At 42.4% G+C, this 23,702-nt stretch overlaps 1 protein-coding gene across 3 annotated transcripts in view; it reads right to left on the bottom strand.

Annotated features, from left to right (window-relative positions):
- The window catches only part of ints8 (integrator complex subunit 8), a 102,281-nt gene that overhangs the window by 61,898 nt on the left and 16,681 nt on the right, over positions 1–23,702 (bottom strand). Inside the window, exons 2-10 of one of the 3 annotated variants that reach the window (XM_059985094.1) lie at positions 21,979–22,030; positions 19,576–19,750; positions 16,683–16,823; positions 16,010–16,081; positions 10,884–10,935; positions 9,248–9,430; positions 5,605–5,712; positions 4,533–4,688; positions 14–114 (exon numbers count right to left, since the gene is read on the bottom strand). In XM_059985094.1, the coding sequence (XP_059841077.1) occupies positions 14–114; positions 4,533–4,688; positions 5,605–5,712; positions 9,248–9,430; positions 10,884–10,935; positions 16,010–16,081; positions 16,683–16,801 (791 nt within the window). In that variant the 5' untranslated portion in view covers positions 16,802–16,823; positions 19,576–19,750; positions 21,979–22,030. The remainder of the gene's footprint in view (positions 1–13; positions 115–4,532; positions 4,689–5,604; positions 5,713–9,247; positions 9,431–10,883; positions 10,936–16,009; positions 16,082–16,682; positions 16,824–19,575; positions 19,751–21,978; positions 22,031–23,702) is intronic. The other 2 variants (XM_059985085.1, XM_059985104.1) reach the window with 2 other exon arrangements.

Raw genomic sequence — 23,702 nt, 5'->3', positions numbered from 1 at the left:
TGAAGATTCTTACCCATTTTGAGCCATCTGAGAAAGCTCTCTCAGGACAGACTGTCTGAAGTGGGGTAACAAACTCAAGGTAACGTTGTCATTGAGGAAAATCTCAATTAATCCCTGCAAAGTTTGGAAAAGAACGATTCAGTATGCTTCAGGATTCCATAGATGTCATTTGTATAATACGCAAAAGGAAATTAAATTTTCCCTGAAAAGACCTAAGACCATCACAGGTAAAGTCTTCCCCAGCAATGAGCACCCTTCAATTAATAAATAAAATCAAAAGGATATGATGTTTCAATTTTCATTCTAAATATTCATAGTATGCACACTGCAAAACAAAACATTTAAAGTGTCGCACAGTTTTCAGTCCGTGTAAAGATTTCCTGCTCAGAGCAATGGTTGGTCTGCCCAACTACAAAGTAAATTAGGGGGAACATTAGTTATTACTCCTCAACCGTGGATAACTTCACCCACCAACACTGAACTGATTCCACAGCCTATGGACTTGCTAAGTCAATAACTCTACAACTCATGTTCTCAGTATTTATTTCTTTATTTGAAGTTGCACAATTTGTCTTCTTTTACACATCGGTTGTCAGTCTTTGTTGATGTATAGTTTTTCATAAATTCTACTGTTTCTCCTTATTTTCTATTACTTTACTTGTATGGCCCATCAGTGGTTGAAATAGCACAGTCTATCTCAATGAGCACCACATATCAATTCTGTACCTTTGGGAGAAAGCAGGGTGATTTGGGGCTAGCAGAATGTTTGAGAGGTAATTGCTTTAACTACTACCCAGACTACAGAGAACCAAACACATTCATTTTCTGTCCAGAGATGAGCTAAAATGGTCAAGCATTGTTGCTGCACAGAAACAGGCCCTATGGCCATCTGTGCCAAACGGTTACCTGCCTCGTATCGTCGATGTACACCTGTTCCATAGCCCTCTTTATCCCTCCCATTCCTGTACCTATCCAAGTTGCTTTTAAATTTTAAATCCACCACATGTGCTGGCAGCTCTCTCCACACTCTCACCAGCCTCTGAGTGAAGAAGTTCCTCCTCATGTTCCTCTTAAAGTTCAAGGTTCTCTGCCAAAATCCTAAATAATCGCTTCTCTTGCATCTTGCAGAAGTCCCATTAGGCCTTAGGACTTAACTGTCTCAATGTTCTTCAGAAGCCCCAACACCACCACCTCCTAATATCAACATGACTCAGGATACCAGCTTTCTCCTCCCTGACCATTCCTGCGGTAAACACCAATGTGAAAAGTGCTTGCTTCGTACCTCACAAACACCTTCTGGTTCTAGGCAATTTTCTCTGGCTAACAGGAATAGGAAATTTTCAGCAGGATGAAGTGGTTTATCTCAGGAGGAATTGGAGGATTATTGGAATCCAAGAGGAATTGTATTTTATTAGCTTATATATGGTAATATTTTTATTTGAGTGTGATATGTTTTATGGAGCGGAGGAACATTGTTTCATTTGGTTGTATATCTGTACAGTCAGATGGCAATAAACTTGAAGCTGAACATGTTAAGGTGAAGCAAAGCTTTTCTCTGCTAATCTGCTTTTCAAACATTGGGGATTCAAAGCGTGAAATGTTGCTATATCTCCCTTGAACTGGCCAGTGCCATGACGACCGCATCCAGAACACTTGACTGCCCATGCTGTCAATGGATATTTTATCAAGTCCAGCAGCACAGCAATCATGTACAGGAGATAGGACAGATTCCGTTTCCCAGCCCCTTCTGTTGGTGCTGCCCTCCAGTGCTCGCTCAATGGAAGACAAGCTGGGTTGCGCTCGTCTGTGGTTACGCGAGATGAGGAAATACTGTGACTTGTTCTTGTAGAAACATAGCTCCAGGACAGCAACCATACAGGCCATGACACTTGGGGACTTGGGCTAGAGTTTTAAAAAAATATAATTTTTTTAAACTCTATGTTCTTTTGCTATCATAATTATACATGCTGTGTGTGACTGTTGGTGATACCTTGGCCCCAGGGGAATGCTGTTTCCTTTGGCTGAATTCATGTGTATGGCTGAATGACAGTTAAAGTTGAACTTGTTTCACCATTTTTAAAATTAGGTGTCAATCTAATTTTTTGAACAGAGAAACATAGAAAACCTACAGCACAATACAGGCCCTTCGACCCACAAAGCAGTGCCGAACATGTTCTTAACTTAGAAATTACCTTTTTTTTCTGAGCTCCATGTACCTGTCCAAGAGTCTCTTAAAAGACCCTATTGTATTCGCCTCCACCACTGTTGCCGGCAGCCCATTCCACACATTCACCATTCTCTGCGTAAAAAACTTACCCTTGACAAGATGTACCTATTTCCAAGCTCCTTAAAACTGTGCCCTCTCGTACTAGCCATTTCAGCCCTGGGAGAAAACCTCTGACTATCCACACAATCAATGCCTCCCATCATCTTATACACCTCCAACAGGTCACCCCTCATCCTCTGTCGCTCCAAGTTCACTCAACCTATTCTCATAAGGCATGCTCCCCAATCCAGGCAACATCCTTGTAAATCTCCTGTGCACCCTTTCTATGGTTTCCACATCCTTCCTGTAGTGAGGTGACCAGAACTGAGCACAGTACTCCAAGTGGGGTCTGACCAGAGTTCTACATAGCTGTAACATTACCTCACGGCTCTTGAACTCAATCCCACGGCTGATGAAGGCCAGTACACCGTATGCCTTCTTAACCACAGAGTCAACCTACGCAGCATCTTTGAATGTCCTATGGACTCAGACCCCAAGATCTCTCTGATCCTCCACACTACCAACAATCTTACCATTAATACTATATTCTGCCATCATATTTGACCCACCAAAATGAACCACCTCACACTTAGCCGGGTTGAACTCCATCTGCCACTTCTCAGCCCAGTTTTGCATCCTATTGATGTGCCACTGTAACCTTTGACAGCCCTCCACACCATCCACAGCACACCCAATCTTTGTGTCATCAGCAAATTTACTAACCCAATATTTAATATGATTTTAATTTCATTTCTTTACAAACAATCTTTCTACATTTTAAATTTAAATCTACTTTGTTTACAAAAAAATAATTTTCTTCTGCACTCTTATTGTCAAGTACATAATTTTACGTAGTTCAAGTACTGCCAGTTTCATTGTTTCAACTGCACAGGAGAGCAACAAGACGTGTTAAAGCATGTAAATATACAATGGACTCTGGTTAACAGTGTCATTGGTAAATCAGGGCAGTCATTTATTTGGGACAACCCCTCAAGAAGAAAAACTAATCAACAAAATAGTTGGAAAGCCCTTTGTTTATTTGACGCTATGCTGCTGAACTGGGACAGGAGACTATTGCCAGACAGTGTCGAACTAGCGTCGGTTGAGTGCACTTGTGTGGCCGTTAGACACTATACTGTGCTTAGATAGCACCAGTTATGCATGTTACTGTTCTAAAAGCAGTGATTTTGTCACTGATAGTGGGCGAGTAATAAACATTAATACAATTCTGAAATGTTTTGCTTGCTGCAGTTTCAAGCATTCATACTTGGACATGCCAGAAATGGCCAGGATGAAAAAGAAATGACTTCACTACTTGAGTAAGTTAAGAACTACAAACAATATGAAGGTATCAACAATCATCTTGAACGTTGCAATGAAAGTTAAGATTTGGAGGAAGCATTGTATGAAGGCAGTCCATTATTTGCACCAGGTGTCTATGTTGATTTTATTAATTACAGTCAATCAAAAGTACACTGGGCGAGTTCCTCTGTTGATAACCATTCGGAACTAATAGTTTTATGGCGCTGTAGTAGTATTGGGAGTGTTCTAATTTGTTCTATATTTCATTTAAATACATAACTTGTCACTCAGTTAAATGGGAATTTTTTTATATACCTTTCTAACTATTTCCACAAAACTTTGGCTAACTGAGATAGCCACTTAATTAAGCTAAAAATGCACTGGTCCCGATGTGTTCAATTAACCGGAATCCACTGTACGAACTTCATAACGTAATTTGAGCATATCTGTTTATAGATATGGATATTATACTAAGCAATACACAGAGGAAAGGCATGTCAGGCAGCACCTATGGAAGGAAATGAACAGTCAACATTCTGGGGTGAGACTCTTCATGGGTCAGCAATGCTGGACGTCCTTTCTCTCCATAACTACTGCCTGACCTACCAAACTGCTCGTGCTTTTCGTGTGTTGCTCAAAATTTTCAGTCTCTCAAGAATCTCTTCTCTCAATAAACGCAAGAGATTCTGCAGATGCTGGAAGCCCAGAGGAACACACACAAAATGCTGGAGGAACTCTGCAGCTCAGGGAGCGCCTACAGAGGAGACTAAATAGTTGATGATTTGGGCTGATACCCTTAATTGGGACTGGTAAGGACTTCTTCCCCCTTCCTTTCCAGTCCTGATGAAGAATCTCGACTCAGAACATTGACTGTTTACTCTTTGCTGCCCAACCTGCTGAGTTCCTCCAGCATTTTGTGTGTATATCACATAAAACTATATTACTCTTACAGCATCAATTGTACCTGATAGTTATTGGATTTGATGCAATGATGAACCCGGCCATACGTTGTCAGCTGCAGCTCATTTACATCCGACGGGACTGTTAGCACTGCACAAGCTTGGCAGTAACCATCAAATCTTTTCTGGTCAATCCGACAGTGAACGGGCTCAGCTCCGATCTGTGCAGTTTTAACAGAATGTTAACACACATTTAAATAAAACTTATTTAGTGATGAAGTGCAGAATTGGCCCTACAAGCCATGCTGCCCCAGCATCCCCTGACAAACCTGATTAACCCTAACCTAGCCACCAGACAATTTACAATGGCCAATTATCCTACTAACTGGTACATCTTTGGACCAGGGGAGGAAACCAGAGAACCCAAGGAAAACACACGCATTTCTCAGGGAGGACGTACAGACGCCTTACATTGGAATTGAACTCTGAACAGTGGAACACCCTGAGCTGTAACAGCGGTGCTAAGGATCCGATTGCAATTTTCACTTTACTTAGTTCAACTCCAAAGCTTCCTTCTGCCTGTTTAAAATCTTCCTGTGAGATAATTTGCTGCCTTATTCTTTTCTACCAACTAGGAGCATAGTTCAGATTCATTTCTGTGGAGTACGAGAAGAGAGTTCTTGTGGATACTGATAAATAAACATCATCACACTGAACTGATTCCAACAACTTGTGTTCTCAGTATTATTTATTATTTGCACTGTTTTTGTATTTGTACAGTTTGTTTTCTTTTCCATATTGGTAATTTGTCCGTCTTTGTGGGTAGTTTGTCCATCTTTGGAGTGTGGGAGGAAACCTGGAAACCTACACGTTTCAGGGGGAGGACGTACAGACTCCTTACTCTGATGCCCCGAGTTGTAATAGTGTTGCACTTACTGCTACGCTACATGACACCCAATAAATTTATTTTGAACTTTGTACACTAACAGAGTGCAAGCATAATACTGGAATGGAAGCATTTTGTTCTCCTAATGCAGAAAGGAAGTTTGTCCACAATCTGCCAACCTCTCCTTGTCGTCACTCATACACAGAAATAATTTACTGACAACGTCAACTGAGTTTTGCTTTACAAAGTACCTTTGAGAGCAGTTCACTTGTTTTGAAGAAATGTTCCTTAGCTTTTTCATAGACAGGTGGATTTGAAGAGCCTTGACTGAAGAACACTGTGCCCAGATCATAGCAAACCTGCAATTGAACATGTTGGTGGAAAATATAAGCACATTGCAATATATTCTGCAATTTTAATTTACTGACATTAGCACAAATATCCCAGAATTACAAAAAAAAAAGGATTTTTTGCATTTTGGTAAATAGAATCCAGTCTACACATGCCGCATTTTCCAAAATGCTACTGCAGCTAAACCTATTATCAATTAACATCACCACATCTCCAAAATAAATACTCTTTCTATGCTCAGAAGACTTGGAAAGTTCAAGTCCTAAATGGTAAAGTAATAATTTAAGCAGAAGAATCACAATAACCACAGAAGTAACTGTGACAAGAGAAATCACAAAATTGCTGGGGGCATTCAATAGGTCAGGCAGCATCTATGGAGAGGAATGAAGTGTTGGTGTGTCCATAAGACCATAAGGTATAGTTGCAGAATTAGGCCACTTGGTGCATCAAGACTGCTCCACCATTTCATCATGGCTGATCCATTTCCCTCTCAGCCCCAATCTCCTGCCTTCTATCATATCCCTTTATGCCCTGACCAATCAAGAATATATCAACGTCCGCCTTATATATACACTCAATGACTTGGCCTCCACAGCTTCCTCTGAATATCCTCTCCATATCTACTCTATTGAGGCCTTTCAACACTCGATAGGTTTCAACAAGATCCCCTCCCCATTCAGCTCCATCTTGGGTACTAGCCTACAAAGTACCGAGGACATCTTCAACAAGCAGTGTTTCAGAAAGGCAGCGTCCATTATAAAGGACCTCCAGCACCCAGGGCATGCCCTTTTCTCACTGTTACCATCAGGTAGGAGGTACAGAAGCCTGAAGGCACACACTCAGTGATTCAGGAACAGCTTCTTCCCCTCTGCCATCTGATTCCTAAATGGACATTGAAGCTTTGGACACTACCTCACTTCTTTTAATATATAGTATTTCTGTTTTTTTGCACGATTTTTAATCTATTCAATATACGTATACTGAATAAGATTTATTTATTTTTTCTTCTGTATTGCATTGAACTGCTGCTGCTAAGTTAGCAAATTTCATGTCACATGCCAGTGATAATAAACCTATTTCTGATTCTCATACAATGTAGATGATGGGAAGCCAGGATCACAAGTGTTACTTTAAAAACAAACCAAAAACTGCAGGAGGGGTGGGGGGTGCTGACATGGTATGATGTGTTCCAAAAGGACAACGCTCTAAGTCGAAGAAAGTACATTTGCTCCTTTAGTAAGAAAACAGCAAAGATGAACTGTCTTGTAACAATAAAAAACACAATGAAAGAAAAACTAATGATAAAATGAAATAATCAGTCAAAGCATATTCAAACATACTTAAACGTCAGTGATCTTAGCATACTTAAATGTTAGGTTAAACGAGACTAAATGTTCCTAAATGAAAGAAATCATTCCCTGGCCTTCTCGCTGCTCTGGTCAGATTAAAACTGAACTAAAGGCAAAACATGAATGCATAACTATATTCTTCACATCTACCAGGCCCCAACCCATGTGACAAATTACCCATAAAGAACACACAACACAAAATACAATACACAGCTCCTACAGTAAGTAGGTTTTGTTCATTGCTGGCATGACTGGCATTGATTATTCATTTCAAATTGCTGTTCACCAGGAGTAAACAAGAGGTTTAAACAAGGAGGCCTTGTGGCCTTTATAACAAGAGGAATTGAGTATAGGAGTAAAGAGGTCCTTCTGCACCTGTACAGGGCCCTGGTAAGACCCCACCTGGAGTATTGTGTTCAGTTTTGGTCTCCACATTTGAAGAAGGACATTCTTGCTATTGAGGGAGTGCAGCGTAGGTTCTCCAGGTTAATTCCCAGAATGGCGGGACTGTCATATATTGAAAGATTGGAGCGACTGGGCTTGTATACACTGGAATTTAGAAGGATGAGAGGGGATCTGATTGAAACATATAAGATTATTAAGGGATTGGACACACTGGAGGCAGGAAGCATGTTCCCGCTGATGGGTGAGTCTAGAACTAGAGGCCACAGTTTAAGAATAAGGGATAAGCCATTTAGAACAGAGATGTGGAAAAACTTTTTCACCCAGAGAGTGGTGGATATGTGGAATGCTCTGCCCCAGAAGGCAATGGAGGCCAAGTCTCTGGATGCATTCGAGAGTTAGATAGAGCTCTTATAGATAGCGGGGTCAAGGGATATGGGGAGAAGGCAGGAACGGGGTACTGATTGTGTATGATCAGCCATGATCACAGTGAATGGCAGTGCTGGCTAGAAGGGCCAAATGGCCTACTCCTGCACCTACTGTCTATTGTCTATAAACAATACTGGTAAGCTTGTAGACACATATGAGCCAGACCAGGTAATGATACCTCCATTGCAATGTATTATAGAACCAGGTAAATCCACCTGAAGGCTGTACGTTTCAGTAGGAAGATCATGCAGACGAAACTGCTTGAAAATTAATGTTGAAATGAGGAGGTGGAATATGGGATAATCACTAAAAGCAGAGAAACTTAATAGACTATAAAATGCAAAGTACGGAGATCATTTCTAGACAGGCAGAATTAGAAAAAAAAAGGATTTATTAAAGTTAAATAAGACCATTAGATATAGGAGCAGAATCAGGCCATTTGGTCATCGTCTATTCTGACATTTCATCATAGTTGATTCAATTTTCTTCTCAACCCCAATGGCCTTCCACCCATATCCCTTCATGCCCTGACCAATCGAGAATCTATCAACCTCTGTCTTAAATATACATAAGACTTAGCCTCCACAGCTGCCTGTGGCAAAGAATTCCAGATTCACCACTCTCTGGCTAGAACCAGGGAACAATCAAACTTGCAAGTTTAAATCTTCTCTGACTGAAGTTCAGCAAGACCTTCTTTCGCTGCTGCCCTCCGACTCTTCAACCAAGGACTCACCCAGACTCACTACTACAGCCACAGGTCCTTCCTGAGACCTTGTCTTCGCCACCATCTGGTTCCACAGCTCTGTTCCTCTCAACCCTTTACCTTTCCCACCCACCTGACTTCACCGCTTACCTTCTAGCTGCCCTCCTTCCGCTTCCCCCATACTTCATTCTGGTGTCTTCCTCTTTCCTTTCTAATCCTGAAGAAGGGTCTCGGCCTGAAAGGTCAACTCTTTATTCCTTTCTAAAGATGCTGCCTGACCTGCTGAGTTCCTCCAGCATCTTGTGTGTGTTACTTTGTATTTCAAGCATTTGCGGAATCTCTCGTGTCTATAAATTGTGTTTTCATTGTTATGGAAAGATACTAATACAAATGAGAAAGAAGAAGAAGCAAAGTTTTATTAGAATGAAACACACACAAGATGCTGGAGGAACTCAATTGAAACACACCTGTTTCATTCATCAGGATAATTTACACTCAGTGATTACACTATGGATGACCAGAGCTAACTCTGAATATTTAATCCTAAACTAATTACATAAGCAGTTTATACCAATTTTATTTTATTACAAACCTCATTCATAAACTAAAATATTTGAACATCACTAGTGAATGTGCATGGCATTTTTTGCTGAGTACAACCTGGCAATGCATTTCATCCGTACTGATTCGCAGACCAGCTGTTGAACTCTCCGTGTCTCCGTTTGTTAGGCAGGATTCTCCAACCATCTGGTCCAGTGTATTCATTGTATGTACAGACAGATCTGTCGTCAACTGCAGTGCTCTCTCTAAAACCAGAATGGAGTCTCCAGCCTGCTCCTTCAGCTATTGGCATAAAAAACACAAGACAACGTTATCTACCATTTGCATCTATCATCAAGGACCCGCACCATCCAGTCTATGCTCCTTCCTCCATGCTGCCATTAGGAAGGTGGTACATGTCCCACACCACCAGGTTCAGGAACAGTGATTACCCTCAACCATTAGGCTCCTGAACCAGTGTGGATAACTTCACTCATCTTGATTCCACAACCAATGGACTCAATTCAAAGAATCTACAACTCATCTTCTCAGTATTATTTGATTATGTATACAGTTTGTCTTCTTTTGCATATAGGATGCTTGTCAGTCTTTATTTGTGTGTAGATTTTCCATAGATCCTACTGTATTTCTTTGTTCTACTATGAATGCCCACAAGAAAATGAAAATAGTGGGGACCACAGTAACGTAGTGGTTCGCAACCTTATTACAGTTCCGGGATCCTCTGTAAGAAAGTTTGTACATCCTTCCCATGTGCTCGTGGGTTTCCTCCCACAGTCCAAAGACATACCAGTTAGTAGGACAATTGGCCATTGCAAATTGCCCCAAGATTAGGTGGGGTTGCTGGCCAGCTCGGCTCAGTAGGCTGCTCTGTGTCTCTAAGTAAATAAATGAACATTGTACGTACCCTGATAATAAATTCACTTTGAACCTGGTTTTTATTGTGTGGCCATAGTGCAAGCTGCTGATTCTACAAACTATTAAAAGCTGATGTTTACTGTTTATTTAAGTAGATTGGCTGGAAGCCTTCTGTTGGTTGTGGCCAACCATGGATATTGCATCCCAGCTGTCTCACTGGGGCAGTGCGATGTGGAGAGTGAGTTGTTGCCCATGCAGAGGCTTTTCCTCTCCATGCAACTGATGGATCCAAAAGAACGGCAGAGACCAATCCAGTTTAGACCTGTTGGATTGAACTGCTTTAGGGACTCCAGCTCTGGACTATTTTACCCATTGGGGTTACCTCCCGAAGCCTTCCCCATGAGTGGGTGCAGCTGCAAGGCAGTGGACGTCTGAGATCAGAGTTTTCCTTCTCCTAGATGAGCTGCCAACCACAGCTGATGAGCCCCATCTGCCCAAAGCGAATAGTTTTAAGGCGTCAGTAACCTGCCTGTGTCTCTTTTCCTGTCAGTAGAAACAGCTCCACCTGGTTTAGTAGCTAAGCCACACATAAAGGGCAAGAGCTTGACTTGTTTGTCAATGGTTTTTGGAGATGCACGCCATTGGGAACATTTAATAGGTAGAGGCAGAATAGACGGGCCTATGGGCCTCTGTCTGTGCCATGACTATGCAAAAAAATTCAAAGCACAGATAATCTGTTACTTTAACTTTACAACACGCATCTAAATCTTCATCTGAAGATAGTTCTTCAATTTAAAAAATATCCAAAATTTATACATCCTTTAAGAAAACGTTCATAGCAATTCAACTATAACTTCAGTAATAGACAAAAGAAACTTACCACTTTTAAAATGTTATCTGTCACTTCTTTTTCTTGCTGCAACTGACTCATTCTATGTATAAAAGCAGGAGACATGTCACCAAATATTCCTCAAACATCATCGAACAATCAAGATCTAGGTCAATTCAAGATTAAATATGCATTACTTAGAACACAGAATATGCCCACATGATGCCCATATCCTTCAATTTTCCTTATATTCATGTGCCTGTCTAAATGTTTTTAATGTATCTACCTTTACCACCATCCCAGGCACCCACCACTGTGTTAAAAAAAAACTTGCCTCTCACATCTCATTTGAAATTACCCCCTCTCACCTGATACACCTGCCTCTGGTATTACAGACATTTCATCCCTGGTAAAAGATACTGTCTGACTACTTTATCTACACCTCTCAAAATCTTATAAACCCCAATTGGATCTCCCCTCAGCCTCTGGTGCTCCAAAGAAAACAGCCAAATACAATACAGTGGATTCCAGTTAATTGGGACACATCGGGACCAGTACATTTTGGCCCAATGAAGTGGCTGCCCCAATTATGGAAGTTTCATGGAAATGGTTCAAAGGTTATTAAAAAGACAAACTACCATGAGTAACAAATGAAGTATTTAAATTAAATACAGAATATGACAGACGTTTGGAAGTTGGAGGCGGAGTTAAGATGGCGCTAAATGGCGACTCCTTTGCTAGCATCTTCGGAAACAGCTCTATTTCTATCTTTAATATCTCTATTTTTCCTTTCAGGGTCCTTTTGAAGACCCTGGCCTGGAGTTACACACAGACTTTGGTTCTTTGTGGGATTGTGACCCATTCTTGGGGTTTCAGGACCGGCCGTTATTCGACATGCCAAGGGTTCGGCCTGAGAGTCTTGCTTTATTTGGAAGACTAAGATCTCGGGGTTCTGGGGACGTGTGGATCGAGGGTCGGTGTCACGACAGGAGACTCGTGTGTCATCAGGGAGGCCAGAAAACCTTTCACTGTGGGCCCGAAGACCTGAGATCTTTGTGATCTTCGGGCACAGAGCTCGTAAAAAGCAAAAAAAAAATGGACTTTTTAACATCATAAACCAGCAGGTTGTTATTACGTCTCCCGCTCACTGTGAAAATGGCGGACACCTCCCTCTCCCTTATTAGGGAGAGAGGGAACCTGTGGTTTATCGAATGCCGGATGAATTGTGATAGCCTTTGGGGCCTAGCTCAAGCTTGTGCTCCGTAGCGGTGTACTTTTTTTCCTGGGGTGGGGAGGGGAGATCGTTGCTTGCTGCCATTTACACAAGGGGGGGGGGTGGAGCTGAGGGGGACTTTGGGGTTCTCACGTTTAACTGTCATTCATTCTTTGGGGCACTTCTCTGTTTTTGTGGATGTTTGCAAAGAAAAAGCATTTCAGGATGTATATTGTTCACATTTCTCTGACATTAAATTGGACCTTTGAACTTTATTAGAAAACTACCAATACTACTAGTGGTTGTCAGGCATATCCAAATATGCCAGGAAATCTGTGCAAAAGAGTTTTTAAAGTGGAAAAGCCACTGAACCGGGGCAGTTCCACTCTATTGACTGCAGAAGTCTGGGTCCAGTGGTGTGAGTATTCGTCACAAACTGGGCTCTTCCTTGGTTGCAGTGGATGACCATGACATCTTTTGTGCCTCATCACGTCCTTCGCTCTCCATGGAGCGTTGTAGAACTGCTTTCCTGGCATCTCACGTAGATCTAATCTGCTCAGTCCACCAGAGCTGACTTCATGTGTCCCTATCTCACCAGGGTATTGGGGACCAAAGGCAATTTCAAGATGATTGTCGATGCCTTCAAATTCTTTATAGGATCAAAGGTGCAGGAAAGAGACATTGCAAAGATGAAGCATTCTAAAGGAAGGATGAGGCAACCATGGCTGAAAAGGGAAGTCAAGGGCATCATAAAAGCAAAAGAAAAGGCATATAATAGAAACAAGAGAAAATCTGCAGATGCTGAAAATCCAAGACACACACACACTCTCTCTCTCTCTCTCTCTCACTCACTCACTCACACACTCTCACTCTCTCCAGGAGGAACTCAGCAGGCTGGGTCGCATCTATGGAAAAGAGGACAGTCGACGTTCTGGGCCAAGACCCTTCAGCAGGGAATATAATAGACCTCATCTGGTCCCTCCCTAAACAAGGCAAAGCAGTGCCTCCACTTCCTAAGAAGATTTAGGCAAGCAAGGCTCCACCCCCCTATCTTAAATGGGTTTTACTAGAGCACTATTGAGTGTGTCCTGACAAGTTGCATCCCCACCTGGTATGGGAGCAGTCGAGCACTGGACCAGAAATCCCTACAAAGGACCGCAGGAACAGCTGAGAGGACTATAGGGGTTCTCCTACCATCCATCGGGGACATTTATCAGGAGCACTTCATAGGCAGGGCCCTTAGTATTATTAAGGATCCCACCCATCCACCCAACATTCTCTTTGACTTTCTACACAGGACAGATACGTCCCACACAGGAAGAAGTTCTCAAATGGCAGGGGTAAGCAAATGAGGCTGACAAAGGAAGTTAAGAAATATAAGATAGCAAATGTGAGTGGGAAATTGGATGATTGGGAAGCTTTTAAAATCCAACAAAAGGAAATTAAAAATGTTATAATTCCCTTTATTCCTTGCTATACTGATACATCTGACGTGCTTCTTCATCTCAAATTGCAGTATGAATTCAATCATATTATGATCACTGCCTCCTAAGAGTTCTTTCACGTCAAGCTCCCTAATAGATCCGGGTTATTACACAACGCCCAATCTAAAATAGCCTTCAACCACAAGCCATCTCTTAGGCATTAACAAATTCCCTCTCTTGCGATCCAACACCAACTTGATTTTCTCAATCCCCTTGCATATCGAAGCCCCCATTTACAATTGTGTCATTACCCTTATTACATGCCATTTCCAGCTCCCTTTGTATTCTCAACCCCACATTTTGTCTACTATTTCGAGACCTGTATATGATTCCCATAATGGTTTGCAACTTAACTCCACCCACAGAGGTTCAACATTCTCTGGCCTTATGTCACCTCTTTCTAGAGATGTAATTCTACTTCTTACCAACAGTCACTCCACCACCCATGCCTTCCTGCCTGTCCGTTTGATACAAAGGAACCCCCCCACCTTCTTCCTCTGACTTCTCATCTTTCTTTCAGTCATGAAGAATGGTCTCAGCCTGAACCCTCAACTGTTTACTCTTTTCCACAGATACTACCTGACCTGCTTAGTCCCTCCAGCTATCAAAGAGGATACAAAAATTATTTTTTCCAGATATATGCTGGAGAGGTGGTAATGGGGGGGGGGGGGGGTGCAAGGAAACAGTGGAGAAACTGAATTAGGTATTTTGCATCGGTCTTTACAGGGGAAGATACTAGCAGTATGCCAGAAGGTCAGAGAGTGTCAGAGGACAGAAGTGAGTGCAGTTGCTATTTCTCGGGAGAAGGTGCTTAGGAGGCTGAATGGTCTCAAGGTAAATAAGTCACCTGGTCCAGATGGACTACACTGCAGGGTTGTGAAAGAGGTACTTGAAGAGATTGTGGAGACAGAATCATTCGATTCTGGCATGGTCCTGGTGTACTGGAAATTTGCAAATGTCACTCTATTTTTTAAGAAGCGAGGGAAGCAGAAGAAGAGAAATTATAGGCCAGTTAACCTGAGCTCAGTGGTTGGGAAAATGTTGGAATTGATCATTAATTTTGAAGTCTCAGGGTTCTTGGAAGCGCATGACAAAATAGGCTAAGGTCAGCAAAGTTTCCTTAAGGGAATTTTTTCCAGATGCATCTGTTGTAATTCTTTGAGGAATAACAAGCAGGATAGACAAGGGAGAATTGGTTGATGTTGTGTATTTGGTTTTCAGAAGGCTTTGACAAGGTACAGCATGTGAGATGTTTGGATATAAGTTTTCTCACTGGGGTGAAGGAAAAGGAGTGGTGATTTGATAGAGGTATTCAAGATGATAATCAGCATATGTACAGAGGCTTCCCCCCTCCCAGAGTGGCTAATATGAGGAGATATAACTTTAAAGAGATTAGAGGAAATCATGGGGGAGGGGGGAATGTCAGAGGTAAGTTAGAGATGAATCAGAGAGAAATAGTCATATCTTAAAATTGGAAGCTATTATTTAACAACATTAAATAACATTATGAAATTAATAGCACAAAGCTAAATGGAGGGGCCACAAATAGGATTAACTGAAACAGTTCCAGAGATAAGATACTATTGCCTTGAGGAGAGCAGAGGAAGGTGATATTGCCCTGAAAGATCTAACTTATGAGCCTCAAGGAGTTGTCCACACAAGTAAAAGGACAGAGGGCAAACCTTCAAGGTAGAAGGGTCAGAAATAAGATTTAACAGACAGAAGAACCCAAGGCAAATGAAAAAAAAAACATTTGAGGGACTCAGACGAGGGGGTGAATCTGTGAAATTCATTGCCACAGACGGCTGTGGAGGCCAAGTCATTGAGTAGATTTAAAACAGATAGGTTCTTGATTAGTAAGGGCGTCAAAGGCTACAGGGTGAAGGCACGAGAATGGGATTGAGAGGAATAATAAATCAGCCATAATGGAATGATGAAGCAGACTTGACGGGCCAAATGGCCATATTTTGCTCTTATGTCTTCTGGCTCAAATATTTTACAAAAACTGGATCAGGAAAGGTTACTATAGAGCCATGAAAGGCAGGGTTTGGAACTGATACTGGTTAGAAGGATGGAGTGGCTTTCCTCTGTCCCACTGTTATTCCATGATGCCAGTAAACATTACTCTGGATAGTAAGGAGCTCTATTATGGCATTAGTGGGTATAGTTGGGTCCATTTGTCTGCATGGGGTTTAGTGGTCCTTTCCAGGGGCAGGTTACAAAAGAGATAAGTGTGCAACTAACTCAAAGTAAATGTTCATCTGACTGTACAAATGTATATACAATCAAATGAAACAAGATTCCTCTGGACTACATACACAGCACAAAAACAAAAATATTACCATAATTCAAAATGAAAATATGCTAATCTAATACAACCCTTCAAAGACCATAGATCCTACGTTAATTAGCAATTTCAAATCTCAGCCCAGCAGCTCTTTTCGGTAAAGTCCCAGAAGAATAACGAGAACTGAACTCACATATTTAACTGCGGAGGCCCTGGTTTTTGTTGTTTCACTGGAAAGCTGCTCTGAACAGTTGTTCTAACTGCCCTGTTCAAAGAAAAGGATTCTTTAAAACAAAACATTCAGAAAATTATTCACTTTTATGATACGCGCAAAACATATAATGTCAGCAGCAAATAGGGGAAAAAAAACATAGAATTCATTAGCTCATCTAAGACATGGGCCAGAGCAGAGAAAACAACTTTGAAATATTTGTGTACACATACATGTGCCTGTTTTTGTGTTCCCTCTCCCTCTCTCTCTACTACTGATTGACCTTTGGGTTATCAACTCCTGGGATTGCTGATGACAGGACACTGAACTTTAGGTGTGTTGATTGACCAGCCCTCATGCTTCTTGCTCACAGACTTTTAAGCGTGGAGCAGAGACTTGCACCATGGACTTTGAATGCAGAGTGGAGATCTGACCTCTAACTCCTCCACATCCCTGTTACTAAACCCTAATCTAACCTCAAACTTCCCTCAGTCCCCAAAACCATCCCTATGAACTTAGAAAACAACTAAGGCTGAGCCACAGTCTCGATGGAGACCACAGCTCGGAGTCATCTTGAAAATAATACACAGCTCCCAGGTCAGAATGTAAATGTGTAACAGCATGAATGAAACAAGAGAAGGATATCTGCTCTTACCATCTGTTATACACCAGAATAGCCATGGTGGTGGTTGGAGGCAGGCTGCCCAAGTCTAGGTCAACGTGCTTTACACCTGGAGGGACCTTGCTGATACAGAGCAGCTCATTCAGAAGCATATTCAGCACGGGCACTGTCAAACTAGGGGAAGACAGCGTACAAAGTTCAAAATACATTTATTATCAAAATAAGTATACAGTATGCAACATGTGAGATTCCTCATCTTGCAGTCAGCCAGAAAACAATAGAACCCATTTAAAAAGAAACCCCACAACAAGACCATCAAACACACAATGTGTAAAAAAACTCATATTGTGCAAACAATAAAAAGTAAACAAATAACATTAACCACAGAGTCTCCAAGAGGGAGTGGGCAAGTGAAGCTGGTGCAGGAAACTGATGGTTACAGGCCACAGCTGCGGAGTCAGTGAGAGGAGGAGCTTAGGAGACGATGGAGCCTAACGGCGACTCCTTTGCTTGCATCTCTGGAAACAGCTCTATTTCCATCTTTAATATCTCTTTATTATCCCCTTTCAGGGTTCTTTTGAAGACCCTGAATTGGAGTTACATGCTGACTTCGGCCCTCTGTGGGAATGGAACCTGCTCTCAGGGTCTCACGACTGGCCGTTATTCAATATACCAAGGACGCAGCCTAGAAGATTAACTCGCCTTCAGAGTTCTGGGATTTCATGGCTCTGGAGGTGGGCAGACTCATGATCGGTGCCTCAGCAGGGAATCAGTGTGTTGTGTGAGACAGAAGATCAAAAGCAGCGAGCTGGCTGCTGCATCTGTGCCTACAGGCCCGAGTTCTTTTGGGCACAGAGTTCGGAAGAAGCGACCCAACAGACTTTTGACACCAGAAATCAGCAAGTTGTTTGTTATGTCTACCCTCTCACTGTGAAACAGGGACACATCTTTTTTCCTTATTAGGGAGAGAGAGAGCCTGTGGTATGTGAATTACCGGGTGAACGATTAGTCTTTGGGGTACTGCAAGTCTATCTTTATTGATGCTTTGCTGCATGCTTGAGTGCTCAGAGGATAAGGGGGTGCCAGTGCTTTATTTTGCTGGTGGGGGAGGTAGGAGGGTTCAAATATTTAACTGACATTTATTCTTTGGGGGATTCCTGTTTTCATGGATGTCTGCAAAGAAAAAGAATTTCAGGATGTACTTTGTATATTGTAATCATTTCTCTGATATTAAATGAAACTTTGAAACCTTTGCTCTGTCGATGGTTACAGACCACAGTCACAGAGTCAGTTCAGTGTTCTGTCGATGGTCACAGACCACAGTCACAGAGTCAGTTCAGTGTTCTGCCGATGGTCACAGACCACAGTCACAGAGTCAGTTCAGTGTTCTGCCGATGGTCACAGACCACAGTCACAGAGTCAGTTCAGTGTTCTGTCGATGGTCACAGACCACAGTCACAGAGTCGGTTCAGTGTTCTGCCGATGGTCACAGACCACAGTCACAGAGTCGGTTCAGTGTTCTGCCGATGGTCACAGACCACAGTCACAGAGTCGGTTCAGTGTTCTGTCGATGGTCACAGACCACAGTCACAGAGTCGGTTCAGTGTTCTGCCGATGGTTACAGACCACAGTCACAGAGTCAGTTCAGTGTTCTGTCGATTGTTACAGACCACAGTCACAGAGTCAGTTCAGTGTTCTGTCGATGGTCACAGACCACAGTCACAGAGTCAGTTCAGTGTTCTGTCGATGGTCACAGACCACAGTCACAGAGTCGGTTCAGTGTTCTGCCGATTGTTACAGACCACAGTCACAGAGTCGGTTCAGTGTTCTGCCGATGGTTACAGACCACAGTCACAGAGTCAGTTCAGTGTTCTGTCGATGGTCACAGACCACAGTCACAGAGTCAGTTCAGTGTTCTGCCGATGGTCACAGACCACAGTCACAGAGTCGGTTCACTGTTCTGTCGATGGTCACAGAGTCAGTTCAGTGTTCTGCCGGTGGATACAGAGTCAGTTCAGTGTTCTGTTGATGGTTACAGACCACAGTCACAGAGTCGGTTCATTGTTCTGCCGATGGTCACAGACCACAGTCACAGAGTCAGTTCAGTGTTCTGCCGATGGTCACAGACCACAGTCACAGAGTCAGTTCAGTGTTCTGTCGATGGTCACAGACCACAGTCACAGAGTCAGTTCAGTGTTCTGCCGATTGTTACAGACCACAGTCACAGAGTCAGTTCAGTGTTCTGCCGGTGGATACAGAGTCAGTTCAGTGTTCTGTTGATGGTTACAGACCACAGTCACAGAGTCGGTTCATTGTTCTGCCGATGGTCACAGACCACAGTCACAGAGTCAGTTCAGTGTTCTGCCGATGGTCACAGACCACAGTCACAGAGTCAGTTCAGTGTTCTGTCGATGGTCACAGACCACAGTCACAGAGTCGGTTCAGTGTTCTGTCGATGGTCACAGACCACAGTCACAGAGTCGGTTCAGTGTTCTGTCGATGGTCACAGACCACAGTCACAGAGTCAGTTCAGTGTTCTGCCGATGGTCACAGACCACAGTCACAGAGTCAGTTCAGTGTTCTGCCGATGGTCACAGACCACAGTCACAGAGTCGGTTCAGTGTTCTGTCGATGGTCACAGACCACAGTCACAGAGTCGGTTCAGTGTTCTGTCGATGGTCACAGACCACAGTCACAGAGTCGGTTCAGTGTTCTGTCAATGGTCACAGACCACAGTCACAGAGTCAGTTCAGCAGTTTGCTGATGGTATTAGGCCATAGTTGGAATATAATGTACAACTAAAATATAACACTGGGGTGAAAGAAATAGAATGATTCACAGAATTGCTCTTGTAAGATGGGTTTAATTGATAAGAATTTCTGATACTTAAACAAAAGTCCTCAGGGCAGAGAAGTTGTAACATTACCTTTTCTCTAACAACTCTAAATCCCATTTCAAGTGTGCGGCTACTTTGAGAGCAAGGAGCTTCAGTGTCCGATTCCTTTTATTTTCACTCGGCGGGTGGACTTGGTTCTGTTCATTTACAGACGGTTTGGAGGCCTGCTCCAAAAACTGCGTTATCAGCTGAATCGGTGATGGGTCTGTTTCAATAAAACAACATTGGTTTCTATAGCTAAAAATTGACAGACTGTTACCTATTATAGCTAATACGAGGGGCATAATTTGAAGGTGGTTGGAGGAAAGCATAGGGAGTATGTCAGAGGATATTTTTACTTTGCACAGAGAGTGGTGGGCGTGCAGAACACCCTGCCAGGAATATTCCTGTAGATAGATATATTAGGGACATATTAAAAACTCTTAAGATAGCACATGGATGATATAAAAATGCTGGATGGAGGGGGGAGATTGATCTTAGAGTAGGCTAAGAGGTTAGCGTAACATTATGGGCTGAAAGGCCTGCACTGTGCTGTAATATACTATTTTCTTACACAGTGGACTTTTCTTGTAAATGTTTTGCAGGTTTAAGTCATCCAAGTGTCCTTTAACCCAAAATTGCTGAAGGCAATTTCACAAGCACTTCATGTTTTATTTGTTTTTTAGGAGATGGGCATTGACTACATAGCCAGTATTTATTGCTTGTCCCTACATTCACTTAAACACAGTGCCTCGCTAGGCCATGCCAGTTCTGAAGAAGGGTCTCCAACCTGTCATTTCTCCAATGCTGCTTCAGCTGCTGCATGCGTCCAGCATTATCTTTGCATTACTTTAAATTTTTGGATTCTGTAGGTTTTCAGATTATCAACCACATCACAAAACCAGATAATGATGCCCAGATTTCCTCCCCTTGAGGCAAATAGAATCAAGTTTGTTATCACTGGCATATGTTTGCGGCAGCAGTACAGTGCAATACATAAAAAATTACTATAAGCTACAATAAAAAAAAATAAACATTTTAGTACAAAAGAGAGCAAGACTACTCAGATAGTGTTCATGGGTTCATTGTCCATTCAGAAATCTGATTTTGGAGGGAAAGAAGCTATTCGTAAAAAGTTGAGTGTGTGTTTTCACGCGCCTGTACTTCTTCTCTGACGGTAGCAATGAGAAGTTGGCGTGGTCTGGGTGACAGGGATGCCACCTTTTTGAGGCATCAGCTTTGAAGATGTCTCCAGTGATGGGGTGGCTAGTGCCTATGATGGATCTGGCCGAGGTTATAACCCTCATGATCCTGTGCAGTGCCCCTCTCTACCAGAAGGCAATGCAACCAGTTACAATGCTGTCACGGTATATCTGTAGAAAACTGTGAGCGTCTCTGGTGATACACAGTCTCTTCAAACTCCCAATGAAATATAGCCACTGGCATGCCTGCTTTGTAATTGCATCAATATGTTGGGTCCAGGACAGATCCTCTGAAACATTAACTCCCAGGAACTTGAAGTAATTAGATAATTTGTGCAGACATAATCATTAACAGTTCATTGCTTTTGAATTCTGATAACCTGCGGTCTGACCATTTGGAAATTCTACTCACCATGGCACCAGCCCTGCTTCTTTCTGGCTCCCAGGGGCTCCCGTCCCTGCACCACTTTTGCATTCTCCACGCCTCTGATCCCACACTCTCATCAAGCTGACCAAGACCCTATTCCCTGTGCTTCCTTTAAACTTACTCAGATCACTGGGAAATGCATTATAATATTAAATAACACTTAAAAGGTGATTTAAAATGCATTAGGGTGTTAATAACTTTAAACAGACTGAATGCATATAGTCTTTTTCCTAGATTTGGGGAATGAAGAAGTAAAAGCATAGGTTTAAGCTGAGAATACAGTGATAGAACACCACAGCACAGAGTCAGGCCCTTTGGCCCATCTAGTCAATGCCAAAACATTATTCTGCCCAGTCCCACTGACCTGCACTTGGGCCATAACCATCCATACCACTCCCATCCACGTACCTATCCAAACTTCACTTGAACATTGAAATCAAGCCTGTATCCACCACTTCCACTGGCAGTTCATGCCACACTCTCACCATCCTGTGAGTGAAGAAGTTCTCTCTCAGGTTCCCCTTAAACATTTCATCTCTCACTCTTAACCTATGACCTCTAGTTCTAGTCTCACCCAACCTCAGTGGAAAAAGCCTGCAAGAGTGTATCCTGTCTACATTCCTCAATGTGTTTATAGAAACCTCAGGGGTAACTTTTTCACCCAGAAGCTGGTCCATTGAGGGAATGAGCTGCCAGACCAATTGGTACAGTCATGTACAATCATGAAATTTTAAAAGACATTTGGACAGATACACGGATAAGAAAGGTTGAGTGGGATCTGGGCCAAACACAGGCCATGGTTGTACTGACTCCGTTCCTGTTTACCTTGTATATCTCAGACTTCAGATACAACACCGAGTCATGTCATCTGTACAAACTGTATAAAGGAAGAACAGGAGGATGAATACAGGGTCCTGGTGGAGTATTCTGTCAAATAGTGCAAAATGAATCATCTGCAGATGTTGATGGGCTTCAGGAAGACTAAGCCTGCACTGCTCCCCGTTATTATTGACAGCAAGAACCTACAAGCACCTGGACGACAGACTTGATGAAGCACCAACACAGAGGCTGTGTACAAGAAGGGCCAGAGTCGCCTCAACTTCCTGAGGAGACTGAGGTCCTTTGGAGCATGCAGGCCTCTCTTTCACAAGTTCTACCAGTCTGGTGTCGCCAGTACAATCTTCTATGTGGTGGAGTGCTGGGCCAATGGCACCAACATGGGTGATACCAACAGGCTTAATAAACTGATTAGAAACGCTGTCTTTATTATAGGAGTCAAACTGGACACACAAAGGATCCTCTGGAAAATCCTGGCAATTCTGGACAATGTGTTTCACTCTCTGCGTGGAACCTTGGCTGAACAGAGTAGCAGTTTTAGTAATAGACTAAGTAAATTTACTGGGCTTTATCTTGGCTACTAGTCTACAAAGTACCCAGGACATCTTCAAGGAGCGGTGTCTCAGAAAGGCAGCATTCATTGTTAAGGACCTCCAGCACCCAGGGCATGCCCTTTTCTCACTGTTACTATTAGGAAGGAGGTACAGAAAACTGAAGGCACACACTCAGCAATTCAGGAACAGCTTCTTCCCCTTTGCCATCTGATTCCTAAATTCCATGGATTCTACCTCACTTTTTTAATATATAATATTTGTTTTTTTACACAATTTTAAATCTATTCAATATACGTATTTCAATTGATTTATTTATTTGTTTTTAATTTTGTTTTTTACTTCTATACTATGTATTGCATTGAACTGCTGCTGCTAAGTTAACAAATTTCACATCACTTCCTTTCCGAAATAAAGAGCCTAAAACGGCTCACAATACTCCAAGTGAGCTCAGCTCAGTGCTGCGTAAAGTTTCAACACTAAATCCTTAATTTTATATTCTAATCCTCTTGAAATGAATGCTAACACTGTGTTTGCTTTCTCACCACAGACTCAACCTGCAAATGAACCTTTAGGGAATCTTGCACAAGGACTCCCAAGTCCCTTTGCACCTCAGTTTTTTTGTATTTTCTCTCCATTTAGAAAACAGTCAACCCTTTCACTTCTTCTACCAAAGTGCATGAACATACTCTTCCGGACACTATATTCCATCTGCCATTTCTTTGCCCATTCTTCTAATCTATCCAAGTCCTTCTGTAGCTACTACCTCAAAACTACCTGCTCCTCGGCTTATCTTCATTTCAGAAGAGCTAAGACCTCCCTGTCTGTTTTGGCTCCACACACGGATTACCACCCTGGTCTACTGGAGGACCAATTTTGTTCCTTGTAATCCTTCTGCTCTTAACATATTTGTAGAATCCCTTAGGATTCTCCTTCATCTTATCTGCTAGACTACAGAAACTTCATACCTTCTTTCAGCCTTCCTGGTTTATTTCTTATGTTTTCTTGCATTTCCTTTTACTCCACAAGCACCCCTGCCGATACCTGCTGTGCACCTCCTTACGTTTCTCTTAATCAGGGCCTCAATATCTCTTGAAAACCAAGGTTCCCTACACTTGTTATTTTTACCTTTCATTCTGACAGGCACATACAAGCTTTGTA

This window comes from Hypanus sabinus, chromosome 1, assembly GCF_030144855.1.
Source record: "Hypanus sabinus isolate sHypSab1 chromosome 1, sHypSab1.hap1, whole genome shotgun sequence".
NCBI lineage: Eukaryota > Metazoa > Chordata > Chondrichthyes > Myliobatiformes > Dasyatidae > Hypanus > Hypanus sabinus.
The sequence above is the reverse complement of the archived record's forward strand: the minus strand, read 5'-3'. Positions and strand labels throughout refer to the sequence as shown.